General features: G+C 48.5%; 1 protein-coding gene across 5 annotated transcripts in view; it reads right to left on the bottom strand.

The window, feature by feature from the left end:
• The window catches only part of ANKS6 (ankyrin repeat and sterile alpha motif domain containing 6), a 68,743-nt gene extending 49,797 nt beyond the window's left edge, over positions 1 to 18,946 (bottom strand). For all 5 annotated transcript variants that reach the window (XM_082468560.1, XM_082468563.1, XM_082468561.1 and 2 more), the window contains exons 1-2: positions 11,471 to 18,946; positions 3,653 to 4,149 (exon numbers count right to left, since the gene is read on the bottom strand). In XM_082468560.1, the coding sequence (XP_082324686.1) occupies positions 3,653 to 4,149; positions 11,471 to 12,438 (1,465 nt within the window). In that variant the 5' untranslated portion in view covers positions 12,439 to 18,946. The remainder of the gene's footprint in view (positions 1 to 3,652; positions 4,150 to 11,470) is intronic.
• Positions 18,947 to 19,212: the final 266 nt, after the last annotated feature.

Raw genomic sequence — 19,212 nt, 5'->3', positions numbered from 1 at the left:
TGTGGGCCAGGGCCTTCTCATGCCAAGACTCTTTGACAGAAAAGCGTGTGTCACCTGGCCCTAGTGTTGGTTGCTAAGCAACCTTCTGGTACAAGTGAATCACTGACAGTCTAGTCTTACCCCAGGAAGCTGTGCCTGATGCCCAGTGACCCTGGGCTGGTCCTTTCTTCACTCCAGGCTCCAGTTTTTGCATCAATATCAGAGCAACTCCAGGGACCCTTCCATAGCCCAAGGAACAACCACAGTGGGGGTGGGGAGGGTGTCACAATGACAGTTACAGCCTCAAAGATATCCTGTCCTGCAGCTAATGCAAGGGAGAGAGCTGGGGATCTCCAAGGCCCTGGTGGGGGGTGGATTTCCTGGCATCTCACAAAAAAAGCTGGGGCCTAACGTTATTCATTTAATAATCTGTCATTATTAGTAACACAGCCTTTGCCCTTGCTGCTGTCCTACCCAAAGGCTCTTCCCTGAGAGGCCGCATGGAGCACTTCCTCAGCTCCTGCAAGTAGGCTGAACTCTCACCTCAAGGGGGCCACCCAACGGCCCTATTTCATACGGTGGCCTGTATCGCCCCAACTCCACTGCTCCCACACCTTCCACCTCGCCCCTGTTTTTTTTCTTCCCCACCATGGTACTTCCACCTACCGTTCTATGTAACTTATTTTATTTAATATGCTTATTTCCTGTTTCTTGGCTGTCTCGCCTACAGAGGCCAACGTCCTCAAGGGCAGGGATTAGGTCTGATTTGTTTGCTGGTGCCTAGAACAGTGCCTGGTACATAGTAGGCACTCAAATACTTGCAGAGTAACGGAATGAATGAATGGTCAATAAAAATCCATTTTGGTAGCTTCCACTCACTGCTCTTATGTGCCAGGCACTGGGGTATGTATTTTACAGGCATTATCTTACCACAGCTCATAGGACCTCACAAGGTAAGTGCATTTATTATGGCTGTTTTATGAAAGAGGACATTGGAGTCCTGGAGGGACAATGAAAACAAGGCCTCCCAGCCACAAAGTGGGAGAGCTGAGCCTCAAACCCAGGTCTGCTCGATGGGGAAGTCTGCTCGTAACCATGACCCGGTCCCATCAAATAGGATGACTACAGTAACAGGGGTGAGGCAGCTGCCAGCATCTCTCAAGCGCTCCCTCTGGGCTGGGAGGACCTCACCTGATCCTCACAGCAGTCCTGTGAGGCAGGGGGTACTCCCGTCCCCCACTTATGGATGACGAAACAGAAGCTTAGAGAACGCAGGCAGCTGGTCCAAGGTCCCTTGGCCAGCACGGGCAAGGCTGGGTGGATCCTGGTAGAGGGTGACCTTGGGCACGCCCACCACTGTGTCTGCCCCACCGCACCTTGAGGAGATGAGGGCATCGCCTTCCCAGGGTGCCAGGGCAGTGCCTAAGGAGGCACGTGGGGAGCTAAGACCCCAGAACGCCGGCTGGGGGAAATCTGAGGAAGGAGGAGAATAAGCAGTACAAGAGGCACAGCTCAGTGGCTACAGGCAGGGTGCAAGTTCCAGACTGTCGACTTCTAGGGTGGAGGCCTTGAGCGGGTTGCCTGATCTCCCTCACCTGCAACATGGCTGAAGCCAACCTCCCCGGGGGGGGGCGAGGTAAGAGTCTGCCTATTGGCACAGCAGGGACGTGAGAAGGCAGTTCCCTTCCCGATCTTGGCTACAGAGACAAACGGAACCAAAGCCTTTAAAGGAGGGCAGCAGCCTTGCGTCAAGGAAAACACCCTGTGTGAGGCTGGAGCCCTACCTTCCAACTGTAACTCTTCCCCAGGACCTAACACTGAACTGCTATTACATTCTAGCCCAAGGGCTCACACACCAGAGGCCAGCTTATTTTCTGCTCATGACCACCTGGTGGTTGTCATTAACCCCATTTTACACAAGAGGCAAAGGAAGGCTCAGAGAGAGTTACAAGCGTGCCCAGCTCCCAGAGGCCCTACAAGTGCTGCAACTGGGCGGAGTCACATCCCCGTGCTCTTCCCATGGATTCCCTCACCTTCTGAGTGTCACTCAGCTTCTAACCGGTATATGACCTTTGACCAGCCTCTATTCCTCTCTGGACCTCACTTGTCCAATCTGCACAAAGTAAAGAGGTCTCCCGGCTCCAGATAGGTTTTCCTAAACTTTACTTCTTTTTCCTTTCTGTTTGGCGTTCTCTTCATTTTCGCCATCTCTCTGTTGTTACAGGGTTTTTCAACATGTTTATTTCAGAGTTTTTTGACCCGATAGTGTATTTCTAATAGGCATTTCCCAAATGTGCAGCATCTTTTGATTGATGGAACTTTTTTTTTATTGGCCATTTGAATTTTTTTTTTAATTGAAGTGTAGGTGATTTACAAAGTGATTGACAGGACTACTCCATATTCTTGGGATGGTTCAAACCTTTCAACACTTTCAAGTCTTTTTAGCCTGTCTGTCTGACGACCTTTTCTTCCAATCTTTACCTTTCAGTCCTACGTGCTCACATGCTGCAGCCCAGCCTTACAGCCCAGGCTGTCTCAGGCCTGCCACTGAAATCACAGCATCACAGACAGAGGGTATTGAGGCTGTGTGACTCTGCATTACACGATTCTACTGCACATGATGAACTAGAGGTTTTGAAACATATGTCCTGTAGCAGATTTGCTAAGGATTGTTTAGACATCTCTTTAAGTGCCAGAAAGATGGCAAAAAGGAAAAAGAAACAGGATACACTAATAGGTGTTGAAAAAACACAACTGAAAAGTAGGCTAAATTTTATGTGAATTAGTCTCTGGGGACTGGTCATTGGCAGCTGAGGTTAGGCACACTGTTCTAGAGCAGGGGTTGCCAAAACTACCCCTATGCCTGTTTTTAGAATGATAGTTTTCCTGGTCACCGCCCCACCCACTCCGTGACATATCACGTAGGCTGCTTTCATTCTAGCAGAACTGAGTGGTTACGACAGAGACTGTGTGGCCCACAAAGCCTAAAATACTATATTTATTATCTGGTCCTTTACAGAAGTTTGCTGACCCATTCTAGAAGGATCCCAGAACCTCTTGCACCAGAATCATCTGGTTAGGAAGGAGGGGCCTTGCTGTGCAGGTTTCCAGGCTCTTCTGAGAGCTACCAAATCACTCTCTGGAGGGAGGGTGGGCCAGGAACCTGCACGTGGCAGGCACCCCTGCCTGATTCTCCCCCACGGCACATTTTAAGTCCCACTGCCCCGCAGGCTGCACTGTGATTTCCACATGCCCTTCTGTCTGGGCACCCCTCGGCGTTTGCCATTTAAACACAATCTGGGGGGCTTCCCTGGTAGCGCAGTGGTTGAGAATCTGCCTGCCGGTGCAGGGGACACGGGTTCGAGCCCTGGTCTGGGAAGATCCTGCGTGCCGCGGAGCAACTGGGCCCGTGAGCCACAATTACTGAGCCTGCGCGTCTGGAGCCTGTGCTCCGCAACAAGAGAGGCCGCGATAGTGAGAGACCCGCGCACCGCGATGAAGAGTGGCCCCCGCTCGCTGCAACTGGAGAAGGCCCTTGCACAGAGGCGAAGACCCAACACAGCCAAAAATAAATAAATAAATAAATAAATAAATAAATTTATAAACACAATCTGGGGTCCTCTGTGAGGCCACGGCGGGATGAGGGGGTAGTTTAGCGGTGGCGCAGCCTGACCTGTCTTGGGTCTGACAGTGGTCAGCGGGTCCAGGTAGTCTGCAAGGTCCCTGTACTTGCGGTCAAGTGCAACCTCAAAGGCGGTCTTCTCCAGCACACTGAGGTGGTCCGGGTTGGCCCCCTTCTCCACCAGCTGCTGGGCCGTGCCAAGCCTCCCGAGGAGTGCCGACAGCATCAGCGGGCTCCAGCCCACAGTGTGGGCCGCGTGGTTGGGGTCTGCACCCCACTCCATCAGTAGACGCACCACAGCCTCGTGTCCATGCTGGATGGCGGCCATCAGGGCCGTGACGTCCAGGAGCTCGTCCCTGCCGTCCCCCGCCTGCTCGCCTGAGGGTTTGTGATGGTCCACGAAGGCACCGGCTTCCAGGAGCAGCTTCACCACGCCCAGGTGGCCACCCCGAGAGGCCACAGTGAGCACACTGGCCCCCAGCCGGTTCTGGGCATTGACATCAGCCCCGTGATCCAAAAGGAGGTGTGCCACGCTCACATGTCCAAATCTGCCAGGAAGATGGACAATTAGTGACACTAAACATGGGGCAGTGATGAGGAGACAGCTCATGTAATTATTTAATTATTAATTATTGAATCGTTAACTATTAAAGTTATAATAGCTGCTTATAATCAAAGGCCTTCTTCTGCTGCCAGGCACTGTGCTGGCCCTGCATACACACCATCACAAAGGCAAGCCACTGCCCTGTCTAGTTTCCAATCCAGCTCTGCCATCCACTAGCTGCATTACCTGGAGAAAGAATTTTAGCTTCTTCGTGCCTTCATTTCCTCATCTCTAAAATGGGGATATGATTATATCTACTTCAAGGGCTGTGGAGGATTAAATGAGTTAATATATATAAATATAAAATATACATAAAGCACCTAGAACAGTGCTTGGCCAAAGGAAGCACCACATAAATGTTAGCTATTATAATTGTAATCATTTAAACATTTTACATCACACAACAGGCCAAGGTCACCCAGCTGGTGAGAGGTGGCCACAGGGTCAGAACCCAGGTCTGTCTGAATCCTGCTGCCCTCCCACTTTCCCCTACACCACGCTGCTTCCCACATCGCAGAGAGTTCGTGTGATTCTGCTTCGGAGCTGGGTAAGCTCCCTCTCTGACTGTGTTCTCATTCCCCACAGGCAGGGCCCATGTCTGACTCATGTCTACCCTTCCCAGCCCCAAACACACATGCACAGAAGGTCCTTCGAGATGAGACAGCGGACCCCATGCCAAGAAGTGTGGCGTAGCTGTGGTCAGCACAGGCGGGCTGGGGCACCTCTCGCCAGAGGCCTGCTGCCACCTTCTGGCTGGAATGTCCCCTGCTGGCGGCTGAGAATCCGATCTGGGCCAGACCCTCTCCAGGGAAGCTTGAGTGACTGCCTGGCTGGGACGCTGGGGAGACAGACACGCACCCACCAACTCTAATACCAGGAAGAGGAAAACAGATGCCTTTTCCCAGCAAAATCTCTTCCTTCGTCTGCCGCCAGAGGGCAGAAGAGTTCTGTTTTGCAGCGTTTGGGGTTGGCGCAATCTTTCTGGGCTCAGAGCTGGAAGGAGTCTTGGACTAAAAGGAAAGAACAACAAGAAGAGAGGGGCCGGCGGTGCCAGGTTTTACAAGACTGTAATGCCGGCATGAGGTCTGCATCTGCGAGGCAGCTTTTCCAATGAATCTCTTGTGGTGTTCCCCTCCTTTACGGAAGCAGTTTTGTGCTTCATCTAAACCCAGGGCCTCCCTCCTCCCTGTGGAGGCAGAGCCAAGGTTGAACTCTGTTTTGAACTTACAAATACCTTCTGGGACGTGAACCTGAACAGCACCGGGTCACTCAGCCTGCGGAGCTCGGAGGGAGAGCTTGGTGAACTGGCTTCCCCAGCCGCAGGGGAACTGGGCCTGTCTGGCCTCTTCTCCAAGAGTGGACAGAATCTGGCAAAAATGTGGAGAGCTGCAACCCCAGCCTGTCTCCCTGCCCATCCTCCATAATGATATTCCCCAAACCTAAATCTCATGGCCACTCTCCCACTTCCCACTGCCCGAAAAGGCCTGCCAACTTTGTCAACCTTACTTCCTCCCAACTCCCATACTGTACTGCCATGCTCACCTGCACTCAGCAGTTATACTCCTCCCATGCCTCTGCCATCCTGCCTTTCTGGCCAGAGTACCCTCCTGTCCTTGTCTACGGGTCTAAGCACACCCATTATCCTGCTGCAGGATTCAGCTCAGATCTCACCTCCTCTGAGCAGCTTCCAGATCATCTCCCCACATCAGTTCAGGTGTCCCTCACTTGAACACCCACAATCCCCTGTCCTCACCCCTACTGATGTACCTGGGCCCTCCTTCTATAATTGTGTCTTCCTGTTAGACTGTGCACTCTCCAAGGACAAGACCCACAGCGGAGCTAAGTAAATTTTGTCAAATGAATGAGTGAGTGAATGAACAGTTGGCATAACCACGCAGAGGCTGGTCCCCAGACAGGCAACAGAAATGGCTGAAGAACTGGTGTATCCTACGTTGGAGTAGATAACTTTAAAAGATTACACTATTTAGGGACTTCCCTGGTGGTCCAGTGGTAAAGAATCCGCCTTCCAAGGCAGGTGACGCAAGTTCGATCCCTGGTCAGGGAACTAAGGTCCCACATGCCGCGGGGCAACTAAGCTCACGCCCCACAACTACTGAGCTCTCGCTCCTCAACGAGAGAGCCCATGTGCCGTAAACTACAGAGCCCATGCGCTCTGGACCCCGCACGTCACAACTAGTGAGAGAAAACTCAGCACGCCACAACTAGAGAGAAGCCCACAGGCCGCAAACAAAGACCCCACATGCCACAACTAAGACCCAACGCAGCCAAAAAAATTTAAAAAATAAAAAATAAAAAAAAGATTTCTCTATTTCATCATCAAGCATGAGATAAAATCTAGCATAATCCCTGACAGCAGATAACAGATAAAAATCCTGTTTTTATCTATTGGATCTTAGTAAGCCCTGAGATAAACTGATAATGCCTGTTTCACAGATGAGGAAACTGAAGATTACAATGGAAAGCAATAATCCAGAATCTCTCAGTTTGGAAGTGATGGAGTCAAAACTTGAGCCTAGACCCTAAAATCCCAAACCCCACTTCTTCTGGTATAACAAACTCACAGAGGAGGAAAAGCGCTGAATTTGAGCAGAAATGCTGACACTTGGAATGCTTTCTGAACTCATGAGTAGCCCAAGAGGTCATTCAATTAGGCTGAAAATATAAAAGGATTCAATGAAGGCTGAGATAATTTTGTGGATGCTAAGCTTCTAATAGGTAATTACTGAAGATAGGGAAGCTCAGGGCTTTCTGAGCAGCTGCTACAATTACCAATTACTTTCAGCAATTAACACCTGTATCGAAAGACCTGGCACACACTCCCACTCTCAAAGCCCTGGGCTGAGAGGCCAGCTCTGCCATGCTAGCAGGCGGAGAAGTGAAGGGCAGGAGGAGGAAAGTAAGGAAGCCAAGGGTGAAATTAGAGCCAAAGTAAATACCATATAAGCTGTCCCTTTAGTGTTTAGCAAATTTGGCAAGCGGCTTCCTTGTGGCCAACACCGAGAGGAAAACGGTGAGTTACAGGATTCATGGCTGAGAGCAGAGGCTGGGAGCATAGGCTCTGGAGCACCTGCCTAGGTGTGAATCTGACTCTGTCTCTTACTAGCTGTGTGGCCTTGGGCAAGTAACCTAACTTCTCTGAGCCTCAATTCTTTATCTGTAAAATGGGGACGGCAATAGTACCTGCTTCCTCAGATTCTGTGTGGCCTGAATGAGTTAATTCATTTGAAGTACTTAGCACAGTGCTTGACACAAACTAAGTGCTCAACAAAGGTTATCATTTTAAGAATAGGGAAAAAAAACATGAATGAAACCATCTCTGATGCTAAAACACTCACAAGAGACCAAACTGCAGTCCAGGCACAGGGCCTCTGATGGTCCTGATCCAATGACGAGCTTTGGAACACAGAGAGCTGGGAAGATAAATAGTATCCCACTTCACTGAAAGTGGTGGCTGCCGGGAGCACCATCTCTGAGGCCTATCTACTTTCAAGGAGAAAGAGCGCAAGACTGGAACGTGTCGGCACACAGCCATGCACTTGGCCGTCCTGACCCAAGGGTCAGACAAACTGTGTATCCTTTAGTAAGTCTCCCTACATATTATTCCTCAACACTGAGCTCTTGATGCAGGTTAGGCAAGCTAATGCTTGAGCACAACCCAGCACAGACAGTCCAGATGGTCAGTATCACAAACTGGAGTACAATAAATTTTAAAGTACCCAGGCCCTGTCTAGGCTCAGCTACAGGTTGAGTCAATTCTCATCATCTCATAGGACTATCACATACCATAGTAAATTAGAGAGTATGTCATAGCTAACGCTTCCAAAATAGCACCTGTAAGATAAATGGAGGAATAAAGAGGAACGTAATTAGTCCAGAGCCTTTCGATTTGCAAGTGACAAAGTCAGGACACTTGGACCACAAATTCCAGCTCTTTTTACAATACCAACTTGTAGAGAAGAAGGAAAATCCTCTAAAAATGTTAAATTATTAGTTAGCAAAGTTCAGCTTAATTCTTCTGAGTCTCCTGTCCCATCAAGGTTAACAAATTTCATTAGATGAAATTAATCAGATGACTTTGACCATCCTGCAGGACTTGGTTAACAGCAAAAAATGGTGATCAGGGTCTTTGAGACACCCTGCAGCAAACCAGGTGCTGCAGACATAAATCTCACTCAGCAAGGCCCCTGGGGCTCACTAAGGGCTCCTCGGTTCCAGGTGGGAGTTCAGAGATTAGGTGCGCGTCAGTGGCTCCCAAACCTACCATGTGGGAGAATCGTCGCTGGGGAGCCTCTTGTCACACAGAGTCCCTGTCCCTCCCCTGGGTCTTCTGAATCACAATCCCAGAAAGGGAACTCAGGAATCTGATTTGGAAAAGCATCCCAATGATTCTGATGTGTGGCCAGGTTTGGGTGTCACTGACAAAGGTGACCAGCTATAACGTGGGAGTGGTGGGCACTACTGCAGAGGCCTGCCCAGGGCTGAGAGACCAGAGAACAGGGGGGATATCATGGCAGGCTTCCCAGAAGAAACTAAGCTGGGAGGAAGCGGGGGGCTTCACTCACGGAGGGGAGAAGGGGAAGAAGAGGTTTCCAGTACATGGTTATGGTGAGGGCTCTGCGGCTGGACTCCCCAAATCTGCTGACTAGCTGAATGCTCATGAGCAGATTTTGTAATGTCAAATTCTCATTCATGAAGTGGAGATGAAATTCTTGGCATACAGTAAATGCTCAACAAACGTTAACTTAAAAAAACAAAAACAAAGAACATGCAGGGAGACACAAGAGAAGGCCTGGATGATATCATCTTGGCCTGAATTTAGGAAGCCAGGGAGAAAGGAGAAGAGAGGATTTGGGAAGAGGTCCGAATGTGAGAGCCTCAAATGCCATGCTAAGGGCTCTGACTAGGGGAGCTATCACAGGAGAGGCACAACCAAACATTCATTTCAGAAAGATCTGGAAGCTCTGCAGAGGATGGATTACAGAAGGCACACCTGGAAGAAGAGAGAGCAGTGGGAGGCCACTTATAAATGTGTGGCCTGGACTAACGCAGAGGGGAAGGAGAGATGCTAAGGCCCAGACGGGTACTTGGCTGAGGACCTACCTGGAGTTTTAAAGCCTGGAAGAGTGGATGGGGCCACTAAGAGAGACAGGGAACCTCAGAAGTAAGGTCCATAGCCCAAAAGGTTTTATGGGCACCCAAGACGGCTCCGGGCAAGAAATCAAGTGTCTTAAGACAAAGAGCCCCAACACACTGATAGGTGCGTAAAACACTGCATTACCCATGTGAATGGGCAGCCCGAGTGTTACAACTGGGCTGCGTTACCTAGGTGTGTTTACAGACTGAAATAAATACCCAAGGGCTAAGGGATGATTAAGCAAACCACAGTAGTGCCCACGGATGGAATATCACACAGCAGTTGAAAACGATAAATTTAACGACGAAAATAATGCAGAATAAAAATTTTCCAGAAATACAAATTAAACTAGAACAACCATGTAACACTTGGAAATGAACTCAGAAATAAAATATAATCGGGTCACAATGAGAAGATTATGGGTAAGAATGTTGTGATTTCAATGCCTTTTAGAAAAACAAATGGCTCATACATATGGAAAGATGTTTCGTTTCACTCAATTTAACAAATGCAAGTCACAGCCCCACTGAGATATTTTTCACTCATCAGACACAAAAATCCAAAAGTTTGATAATATACTCTGTTGGAGAAGCTGCAGGAAAAAAAAGGCACTCACATACACTGCTGCCAGGAGGGTAAACTGGTTAATACTACTGTGGTCAACAGAATAATGGGCTCCCTAAAGATGTCCACATCCTAATCCCCAGAACCTGTAAATATGTTAGGTTTCATGGCAAAGGGGAAATTAAGGTTGCAGATAGAATTAAGGTTGCTAATCAGCTGACCTTGAGATAGGGGAGATGATCCAGGTGGGCTCAGTGGAATAACAAGGGTCTTTTAAATGTGGAAGAGGGAGGCAAAGGAGGCAGAAGATGTGATGATGAAGCAAGGGTTGGAGTGATGTGATTGCTGCTGGCTTTGTAGTAAGTTGTTACAGCAGCCATAGGAAACTAATAAACCTGTATGGAGAGCAATTTGGCAATATCCATCAAAATTACAAATGACCTCTGTTCCCTCCTTGGGGAATTTCTCCAAGAAACTGGGTGGGACCTAAGTAGTTGGCTGACAGGAGTGAGAGACTTCACTGTATACCAGAGTTTCAAGTCCGGTTCATCCTACTTCCTGAGTACATCTCAAACTCATTTCTTTGCTCTCGCGCCGCCATTTCTGCTCTGGTCCAGGACACCATCACCTCTTCCTGGAATGCTGCAATCCCCTCCTAACCAACCAGCCTTTCTGATTCTAGCTCACCCCTCCAATCCATCCTCACACTGCAGTGAAAGTGATCTTTCCAAACATAAATCTCATTCTGTCAGTTGCTCTGCCTAGAACCTTCCATTACTTCCCAGTGTCCTTAGGGTAGCTCACCTTTCGCAGCCTTGCCACCGTGCATCTGCCTCTTTCTCTCCAGAGAGGACTCATCTCCCACTACTCCCAGCCCCTTCCAGCCACAACATCGTTCTAGCAGTCCTACCAATGTCTATTTCACTTTGGCTTCCAAACCTTTGCACGGGCCTCCTATCACTCCATTCCCACCTTGCACTTCTTCCGTCCAGGTCAATTCTTAGGTAACCTTAGGTCTCTACTTGAATACATACATCATCTTTACCAGAAACCTTCCCCCGCTTCCTGAAACTGTCTGCTCTCCAAAAGCTCCCCCAATTTTCCCCGTGAAAGCTGTTCCTTTACCTGGCCTACCCAATGGCATATGAGCTGCTCCAGTGGGGACTTTATCTGGGTACCACAGCATCCCGAACGCCAAGCTAGGGTTGGTAGGTAGGTTCTTTGAAAACCCTTGTTGCAAGAAGTAATAAATGGACATCACTAGGTTCTAAGTCTCTAAGATTCTATTTGCTGTCTCCAGATTGTGTTCTGAAAGGCCAATGTTTCTAAGATTCGGATTTTACTTTATTAAAAAGAGCGTCCACTTCTCGTCGTATCCCAAGCTACTCAAAGTTTACCATTCCAATTCTCTCGAACCAGTCCTTCACTCTTTATCTCCCGGGGCATCTGCGGGGGACCGCCGGGCAGGTCCGGCCGCCTGAGCCCGCCCGCGCCCCGAGGGCCGCTGGACACCACCCCGGACCCCCCGGCGCCCCGGACCCCTCACCTGGCCGCCTGCATGAGGGCGCTCCAGCCGTAGTGGTTGCGGCTGTTGACCGAGGCGCCGCGTCGCAGCAGGAAGCGCACCAGCTGCTCATGGCCCCCGGCCGCGGCGAACTGCAGCGCCGTGTTGCCCGCCTCGTCCGAGCAATCTACGGGCACCGGCGCTCCGGCCGCCGCCCCCGCCCCGGGCCCGGACGCCTCGGGCCCCGCCGGCTCCGCGCCCGCCTCGGGCTCCGCGCCGCGCTCCGCCGGTTCCGCAGCCCCCGGCTCCAGCAGCCGCCGCACCGTCTCCGTGTCGCCCTGATCGCAGGCGCGCAGCAGCAGCTGGAAAGCCGGGGGCAGCCCGCCCTCCCCCATCGCGGCCAGCGGCCCGCGTCTGTCTGCGCCGCTGGCCCAGCCGGCTCCGCCGGCTCCGCCCCCGGATACCGCGCGCCGGCGCCCCCTTCCGCCCGCCCGCGCGCCTACTATGTGCCGGCCGCGTGCGGAGGGCCGGGCCGCGCGCCTACTGTGTGCCGGGCGCGCGCCCAGGACGAGGGCACGCCTCAATCGCCGGCGTCGGGGGCGGGGGCGGAGGCGGGGGCTGGACAGCGGGTTCCGGGAAGTTTCGAGCTGCGTCCGCCGCCGAGCTTCGAGTTTGCCTTTGCGTTTTCGGCGCCCGCTTGTGGCCCTCCCCGCTGCTCCGGATACTTCCCGCCGCGTGCGGAGGTCCGAGCGGCCGCCCCTACCCTCCTTACACTGCGAGCTCCCAACCACTGGGCCAGGGTCTGAGTCCACGGGCTCACGGGCCTGGCCTGTGGCACGCGCCGCTGACACCCCAGCACCCGGCACTAACCTGGCGCCTCCTAAATGGTCGTTGACTGAATTAAGGAACAGATGCGTCCACTCTGTCCTCGCAGAATGTCCTGCCGGGCCATCAGTGCCATACTTGTCTGGGACTGGCGTTAGGCCTACAAGCACCTCCTGTACCTTCATCTCTCTTCGTCAGTGGTTCTTGAAGCAGCACCATCTGGGACATTTTACAAATGCACATTTTCTCATCCCACCCAGACCTACTGAATAGGAAACCGAGTATGGAGCCCAGCCACCGGTATCTTAGCAAGCCCTCCAGGTGATTCTGAGGCACGTTAAAGTTTGAGACGCACTGTTTGATCCTTAACAGCAGTGCTGTCAGCCGCGGGGAAGGGCCGAGATGATCACCCCCAATTTACAGAGGAGGCACCTGAGGCTTAAAGAGGATGTGTTTTGCTAAAGCCCACAGAGAGCTGTGACTAGGACCCAGGTCTTCTGACATCTAGTCCAATTCTCTTTCTACTCTCAACAAGTATTTACTGAGTGCCTACTGTGTGCCAGGCACTGTTTTAGGCTGTGGAGAAGCTGCAGGGAACAAAATAAAATCCCTGCTGTCCTGGACCTGACAGTGGAAAGAGGCTGTAAATACACAAACAAGTAAGTAACTTGTACGTCAGATGGTGATGAGTGTTATTAAAACAATAAATAGAACATAACAGAATCCAAGTAAATGGGTTAGAGGATGGGATGTTATTTTATAATAGGTTGGGTAGAAAAGATATCACTGAGAATGTGACATTTGCAAAGAGACCTGAAGGAATTGAGCAGTCAAGTCATGCTAACATTTGGAGAGAGTGCAATCCAGGCAGAGGGAAAGAGAAAGATTCTAACGAGAGCAGCCCTGCCAGCCAATTGCTTTACACTACATTCTCATCACAGTAACAGACTTTTAACATTCTGATCTGGGGTAATTGGTTTCCACAGACTATGAGCTATGGTCCCAAAGCCTAGCAAAAAGCTAGACATATGGTAGGTGCTAGGTCATTTAACTTGACTGTTAAATGACTAAGTCTAGTATATAGAATTATAATACAGAACAAAACTTGATGAGGGCATGAGGAAGGAATAAGTGTCATTGCTTTGGCAGATCAGAGATGGTAATGCCCTTAGGATATGGGCCGGCAGGGCTGGAAGATAAGGTCTTCTAGGCGAAGCGTAAAATGAGGAAAAGTCTCTCGAAAGTACACAGGGCTCAGACTGCAAAACGCTTCAGTGCCAGGGATTTATTCTGTGAGTAATGGAGAGTCATGGAAAGTGTTTGAGTGGGTGAGATTCAGGGATAGAGTTAATCATTTTGGCCATGTGGGAGGTGGTAGAGGCATATCTCAGAGATATTGCGGGTTCGGTTCCAGACCACTGCAATAAAGTGAGTCATGCAACTTTTTGGTTTCCCAGTGCATGTAAAAGTTATGTTTATACTATACTGTAGTCTAGTAAGTGTGCAATAGTTTTTAAGAAAACAAACAAGGTAAATACCTTAATTTAAAAATACTTTATTGCCAAAAATGCTAACCATCATCTAAGCCCTCAGCGAGTTGTAATCTTTTTGCAATAGTAACATCAAAAGTCACTGATCATGGATCACCATAACAGATATAGTAATAATGAAAAAGTTTGAAATATTGCAAGAATTACCAAAATGTGACAGTGACACAAAGTGGGTAAATGCTGTTGGAAAAATGGTGCTGGTAGACATGCTCCATGCAGGGTTGCCACAAACCTTCAGTCTATAAGATGCCACATCTGGGAAGCATGATAAAGGAAAGCACAATAAAACAAGGTGTGGGGAATTCCCTGGTGGTCCAGTGGTTAGGACTCCACGAGCTTCCACTGCAGGGGGCACAGGTTCAACCCCTGGTCAGAGAACTAAGATCCCGCAAGTTGTGCAACCAAAATAATTAATTAATTAATTAATTAAACAAACACTGTCACTCATTTCCACATTTGGCTCTGTTCACCACAACAGAGTTGAGGATGACTTTCTTTTGAATGTCTAATGAAGACTTGGTTCCTTGAAAATCCTGAGCAATTGCTTCCGTGTCTTATTGTATTTATTCAGGTGTCTTTTCTTATATTTTACTACCTAGTTGTTTCACTGTAAAAGTAATATACATGGTAAAAGAAAAAATTCCAACAATACAAACGGGCATAAAGCAAAAGCCCCTTTCCCTCCTCCTCCATTTCCCACTTTCCCAGTCCTACTTCCCATAGGTAACCAATATTCACATTTATTTTATCTTTCCAGAAATATTTCATACATATTCAAACATGCACACCTACTTATAGGCATTAATCAAGGTTCTTGATTGCAAGCAGCAGAAATTAACCCTCTGGATAATTTAAGAAGAAAGGGGATTTAATACGAGGTTTTGTTCATAGCTCACAGATCCCACGGGGCCAGAGAACCGGCCCCGGAGGTCCCACAACCAAGAACAATGTCCCAAATCATGCCAGGCTGCACCCTATACCAGGATGGAGTCTGCACAGGCCCTTTTTGGTGTCACCAGCTTCAGAGTCCAGGGCAGAGATGGGAGCATCTGAATGGCCTGGCCAGGTCATGTGTTTTGCCTGGCAGAAAGGGAGTTGGGAAAGTGCATTTCTAGCATTTTCAGCATGTATAATGGGAAGTAGGCTCCATTGTGGGTGCCCCAGAAGGTAGGAGACTCTCCAGACTCTCCCATGCTGGGCAGCCAAAAAGGATAAAAAATGTCTACTACAAATATTCCCTCTAGAGTGGATCTCTATTGCTTACACCTGTCCTGCCTCTCCTACTTGGGGAAGAGACACCCTCTTTCTTTTGGGGAGCCTCCTTCCCCCACTCTCAGTCCACGTGGTTCAGTGATTAGCGTACGTCCAAGCTCATTCCAATTCCTTCAGTGCAGGATTTTTTGTTAAAGGTTGTCAGCTGTCAGGACGTCATAAGCCAGGCTGGGGCTCGTTCTGCCCCCACTTGAAGACAACCTGCCTGAGAGTGGAGCCACCACACAGAAGAGCAGAGACAAGTGATAGAAAAAGATGGAATCAGAATCCCCCCCCCCATTCTTTTTGGTTAGGTTTGTTTTGAGCAGGGTTGTTGTCACTTGCAATCCAAGCCTCAACAAATGCATGTTTTACTATTTTACTTTTTAAAGAAATGGGTTCCTACTATGCATGCTATTCTGAATATTCCCCCACCCTGTTTTCGTTAAATAAATGGCTTGGGCATCTTTCCATGTAGGTTAATATAGATCTACTGCATCCTTTTTTAAAAAAAATATTTATTTATTTTCTTTTTGGCTGTGTCGGGTCTTAGTTGTGGCTAGAGGGATCTTAGTTGTGGCGTGCAGGCTCCTTGTTGCCAGGCGCGGGCTTCTCTCTAGTTGTAGCACACGGGCTCTAGTTGTGGCCCGAGTGCTCAGTAGTTATGGCACGTGGGCTTAGTTGCCCTGCGGCATGTGGGATCTTAGTTCCCCAACGAGGGATCGAACCGAGTCCCCTGCATTGCAATACGGATTCTTAACCACTGGACCAACAGGGACGTCCCTACTGCATCCTCTTTAATTGTTGCATGTAACACCATTAAGCAGATGTACTGTAATTTATTTAATCATTTTTTAATGATGCACAATTAGGTTGTTTCCAGTTTTCTGCTATTATAAAAAAAATTCTGCATTGAACAGCACTTGTAGCAGTCAGGGTCCCAGCAGGAGACAGCTGGCACATTTGGCTGAGGAAATGAGGACCGTTTACTAAAGAACTAATTACAGACATGTGGGCAGTATTTACTAAGAGTCACAAGGGATGATGCAGTACTCAGAGGCTGGTAACAGTAGGGAGCCATCACCACCCCAGGCCTGAAGGGGGAAAGGGAGAGAGCAGTTACTGGAATTCTGCAAGAGAGAAAACTGGAGAGATCTACCTGATAGGAGTTTGGCCTTTGGTAGAGGGATGCAGCCATCCTACGGCAACCCAGTAGGAAGCAATCCCCCGAGGAATAAAAACCTCTGACCTCATCCTCTTCCTGCCCTCTGATCTCTTGCCAGTGCTCCTCATTGGCCAAACATAACTGTTAGCCTGAGGTTCAGAGCCTACTGATGTGGTCCTCACAGTCAGCCTCCCAGGGAGGAGAGACCGAGCGGGGCAAATAAAGATTCCAGCACCTTGCTGCTCAAACTGTGGTCCCTGGACCAGCAGCATCAGTACATCCTGGGAGCTTCTTAGGAATACAGCATCTTGGGTCCACCCCAGACCTATTGAACCAGAATCCATTTCAACACCATTCCCAGGTGATCTGTGTGCACAAAGGTTTGGAAGAATGGATCCAGCACATCTTTATACATAAATCTCTTCTGCAAGTGTATCTACAGTCGTCTTATTTATGAACTCTCTTCCAGTACCTTTTCACTGATCCCTAGGTTGGTTTGGGTCCTCTAAGAATCAAATGCCATAATGTTTTTTCCTGGGAGAAATGCTTGTATAGGATAAAGGTGGAAGGAAGAAGAAAAGGGAAGGAGAGCCTTCAGACCCAGATGCAGGTCTGACAACTGGGAAAAGAGAGTGGAAAGGGAGGAGGCTTGGGTAGGAAGAGCTTCAGACTGCCCTTCAGTTCTGGGAATGACTCGACCAGGCTGATGGGGAGTCCCCAGGCAAAGGGAGTCTGCTAAGTCTTCCTGCATCAAACAGAAATGGCTGGGTTCTGGTGTCCCTCCCATGCTCGATCACTGGGAGAAACCAGAGGAACTGTAGCCTCAGCAAGAATATCACGGAGGACCCGAAGGCATAGCAGCTAGAGGCTCTCAGTCAACTGTTCTCCCTGCAGCAGGTTCTCTTGAAGGGCCGTCTGAGTGGTGTACCTCCATCACCGACACAATCCCTGTTCAACCAGCATTAATTGAGTGCCTCCTGTGTGCCAGACATTATGTGTGTTGGATGATAAGGACACAGCCCCTGGCCCCCAGGGAATCCCACATGATTGTGGAACAGGGTGGTCTGTTAGCTTTTGTTATCAATTCAGAGGAAAGTGTCAGAGTTTGAGGGTGGCACTGACAGCTTCATGGGAGAGCTAGACCACAAGTTGGGCAGAAAAACTGGGTGTGAGTTGGGTAGTTGTAGGAAAAGAGAGGAAACAGGTTGGAAAGGAGGGATGGGGGATCAGAGACTGGTGCAATGGATTAGAAAGGAGGTAAGGAGGGTTTGGATGTAAAATAATCTCTAAAGAGTATTTATTTACCTTAAAATATCTTCCTAATTAGATGATAATATGTGTTGTAAAGAGTTCCAATGTTGTAGAAATATAGAATGTAAGCTTCTTGAGATCAATGGTTCTGGGTGTTTACCATCATATCCCTTGAATCTAGTACATTGCCTGCCAAGTGGTAGGTAATCAATAAGTATTCGTTGAAAAAAAAAATGGAATGAAAATGAAAGGGCCAAAGAATCTCACTAATCAGAAATAAATATAATATGGTTAATGGTTTGGTGAATATTTCTTTAGAGCTTTTCCTTTGTATATATTAATCTATTTTACCCATATAGGATCATACTATCCATACAGCTCTACAACTTGATTTTCTTGACTTAACAATGCATCTTAAACACATTATATGTTAAACACTTAGAATTAATGTCATTCTTGTTAATGACACTGTGGTATATTAGCGTATGGATGTGCAGTACTTCATTTTATAATCTACTGTTAATGGATATCTGGGTTGTTTCCAACTTTTTGCTTTTATATACAATACTGCAGCGGGCCCCGACCTTTTTGGCACCAGGGACTGGTTTTGTGGAAGACAGTTTTTCCACAGACTGGGGTGGGGGGGTGTGAGGAGGATGGTTCAGCCAGTAATGCGAGTGATGGGGAGCAATGGGCAGATGAAGCTTCATTTGCTTTGCTTGCCGCCTGCCGCTCACCTCCTGCTGTGAGGCCTGGTTCCTAACAGGCTGAGGACCGGTACCGGTCCACGGCCAGGGGGTTGGGGACCCCTGCAATACTGCGATAAGCTTCCTATAAGCTTATCTCTTGAGCACTTATGAATCTATTTCTGTTAGATAAATTCCTAGATGTGAAATTGCAGAATCAAAAGGATACGAACATTAACATTTCAAATAAATGTTGCCTAATTGCTTTCCAAAAGGTTGTACCAGTTTGCATTCCTACTGACTGGATAAGAGTGCCTGTTTATTCACATCCTTGACAACACTGGAATTAATAACCTTTTTAATCTTTGCCAATCTGATAGGTGAAAAAAATATTTTGGAGTAAGTTTAGTTTGCATGCTTTTTTTTTTTTTTTTTTAAAGGATATTTATTTTACTTTTTTTTTTTTAAAGGAATTCCTTTTATTTTTATTTTTTATTTATTTATTTATTTATTTAGTTTTGGCTGTGTTGGGTCTTCGTTTCTGTGTGAGGGCTTTCTCTAGTTGCGGCAAGCGGGGGCCACTCTTCATCGCGGTGCACCGGCCTGTCACTGTCGCGGCCTCTCCCGTTGCGGAGCACAGGCTCCAGACGCGCAGGCTCAGTAATTGTGGCTCACGGGGCTAGTTGCTCCGCGGCATGTGGGATCTTCCCAGACCAGGGCTCGAACCCGTGTCCCCTGCATTGGCAGGCAGATTCTCAACCACTGCGCCACCAGGGAAGCCCCATGCATGCTTTTTAAGTAGAGAAGTTGAGCATATTACGATACATTTACAGACCATTTTAGATCTCTTTTTTGTGGGAGCTGTCTTCAAATCCTTTGGTCATTTTTATTTCTGTTTGTTCTTTTTATTTCCCTGTTGATTCACATACTGGGTAAATGTCATCTGCAAATATGTCTTTCTGATTTGTCTTCTGTCTTTTGAGTTTATATTATTTGGGGCTTTACAGAATTTAAAAATTTTTATGTAGTCAAATTTATAAATCTTTTCCATAATGG

Source organism: Balaenoptera physalus (genome assembly GCF_965194825.1).
Source record: "Balaenoptera physalus genome assembly, chromosome: 7".
NCBI lineage: Eukaryota > Metazoa > Chordata > Mammalia > Artiodactyla > Balaenopteridae > Balaenoptera > Balaenoptera physalus.
Note: the sequence above shows the minus strand (reverse complement) of the source record. Positions and strands in the feature narration are given on the sequence as shown.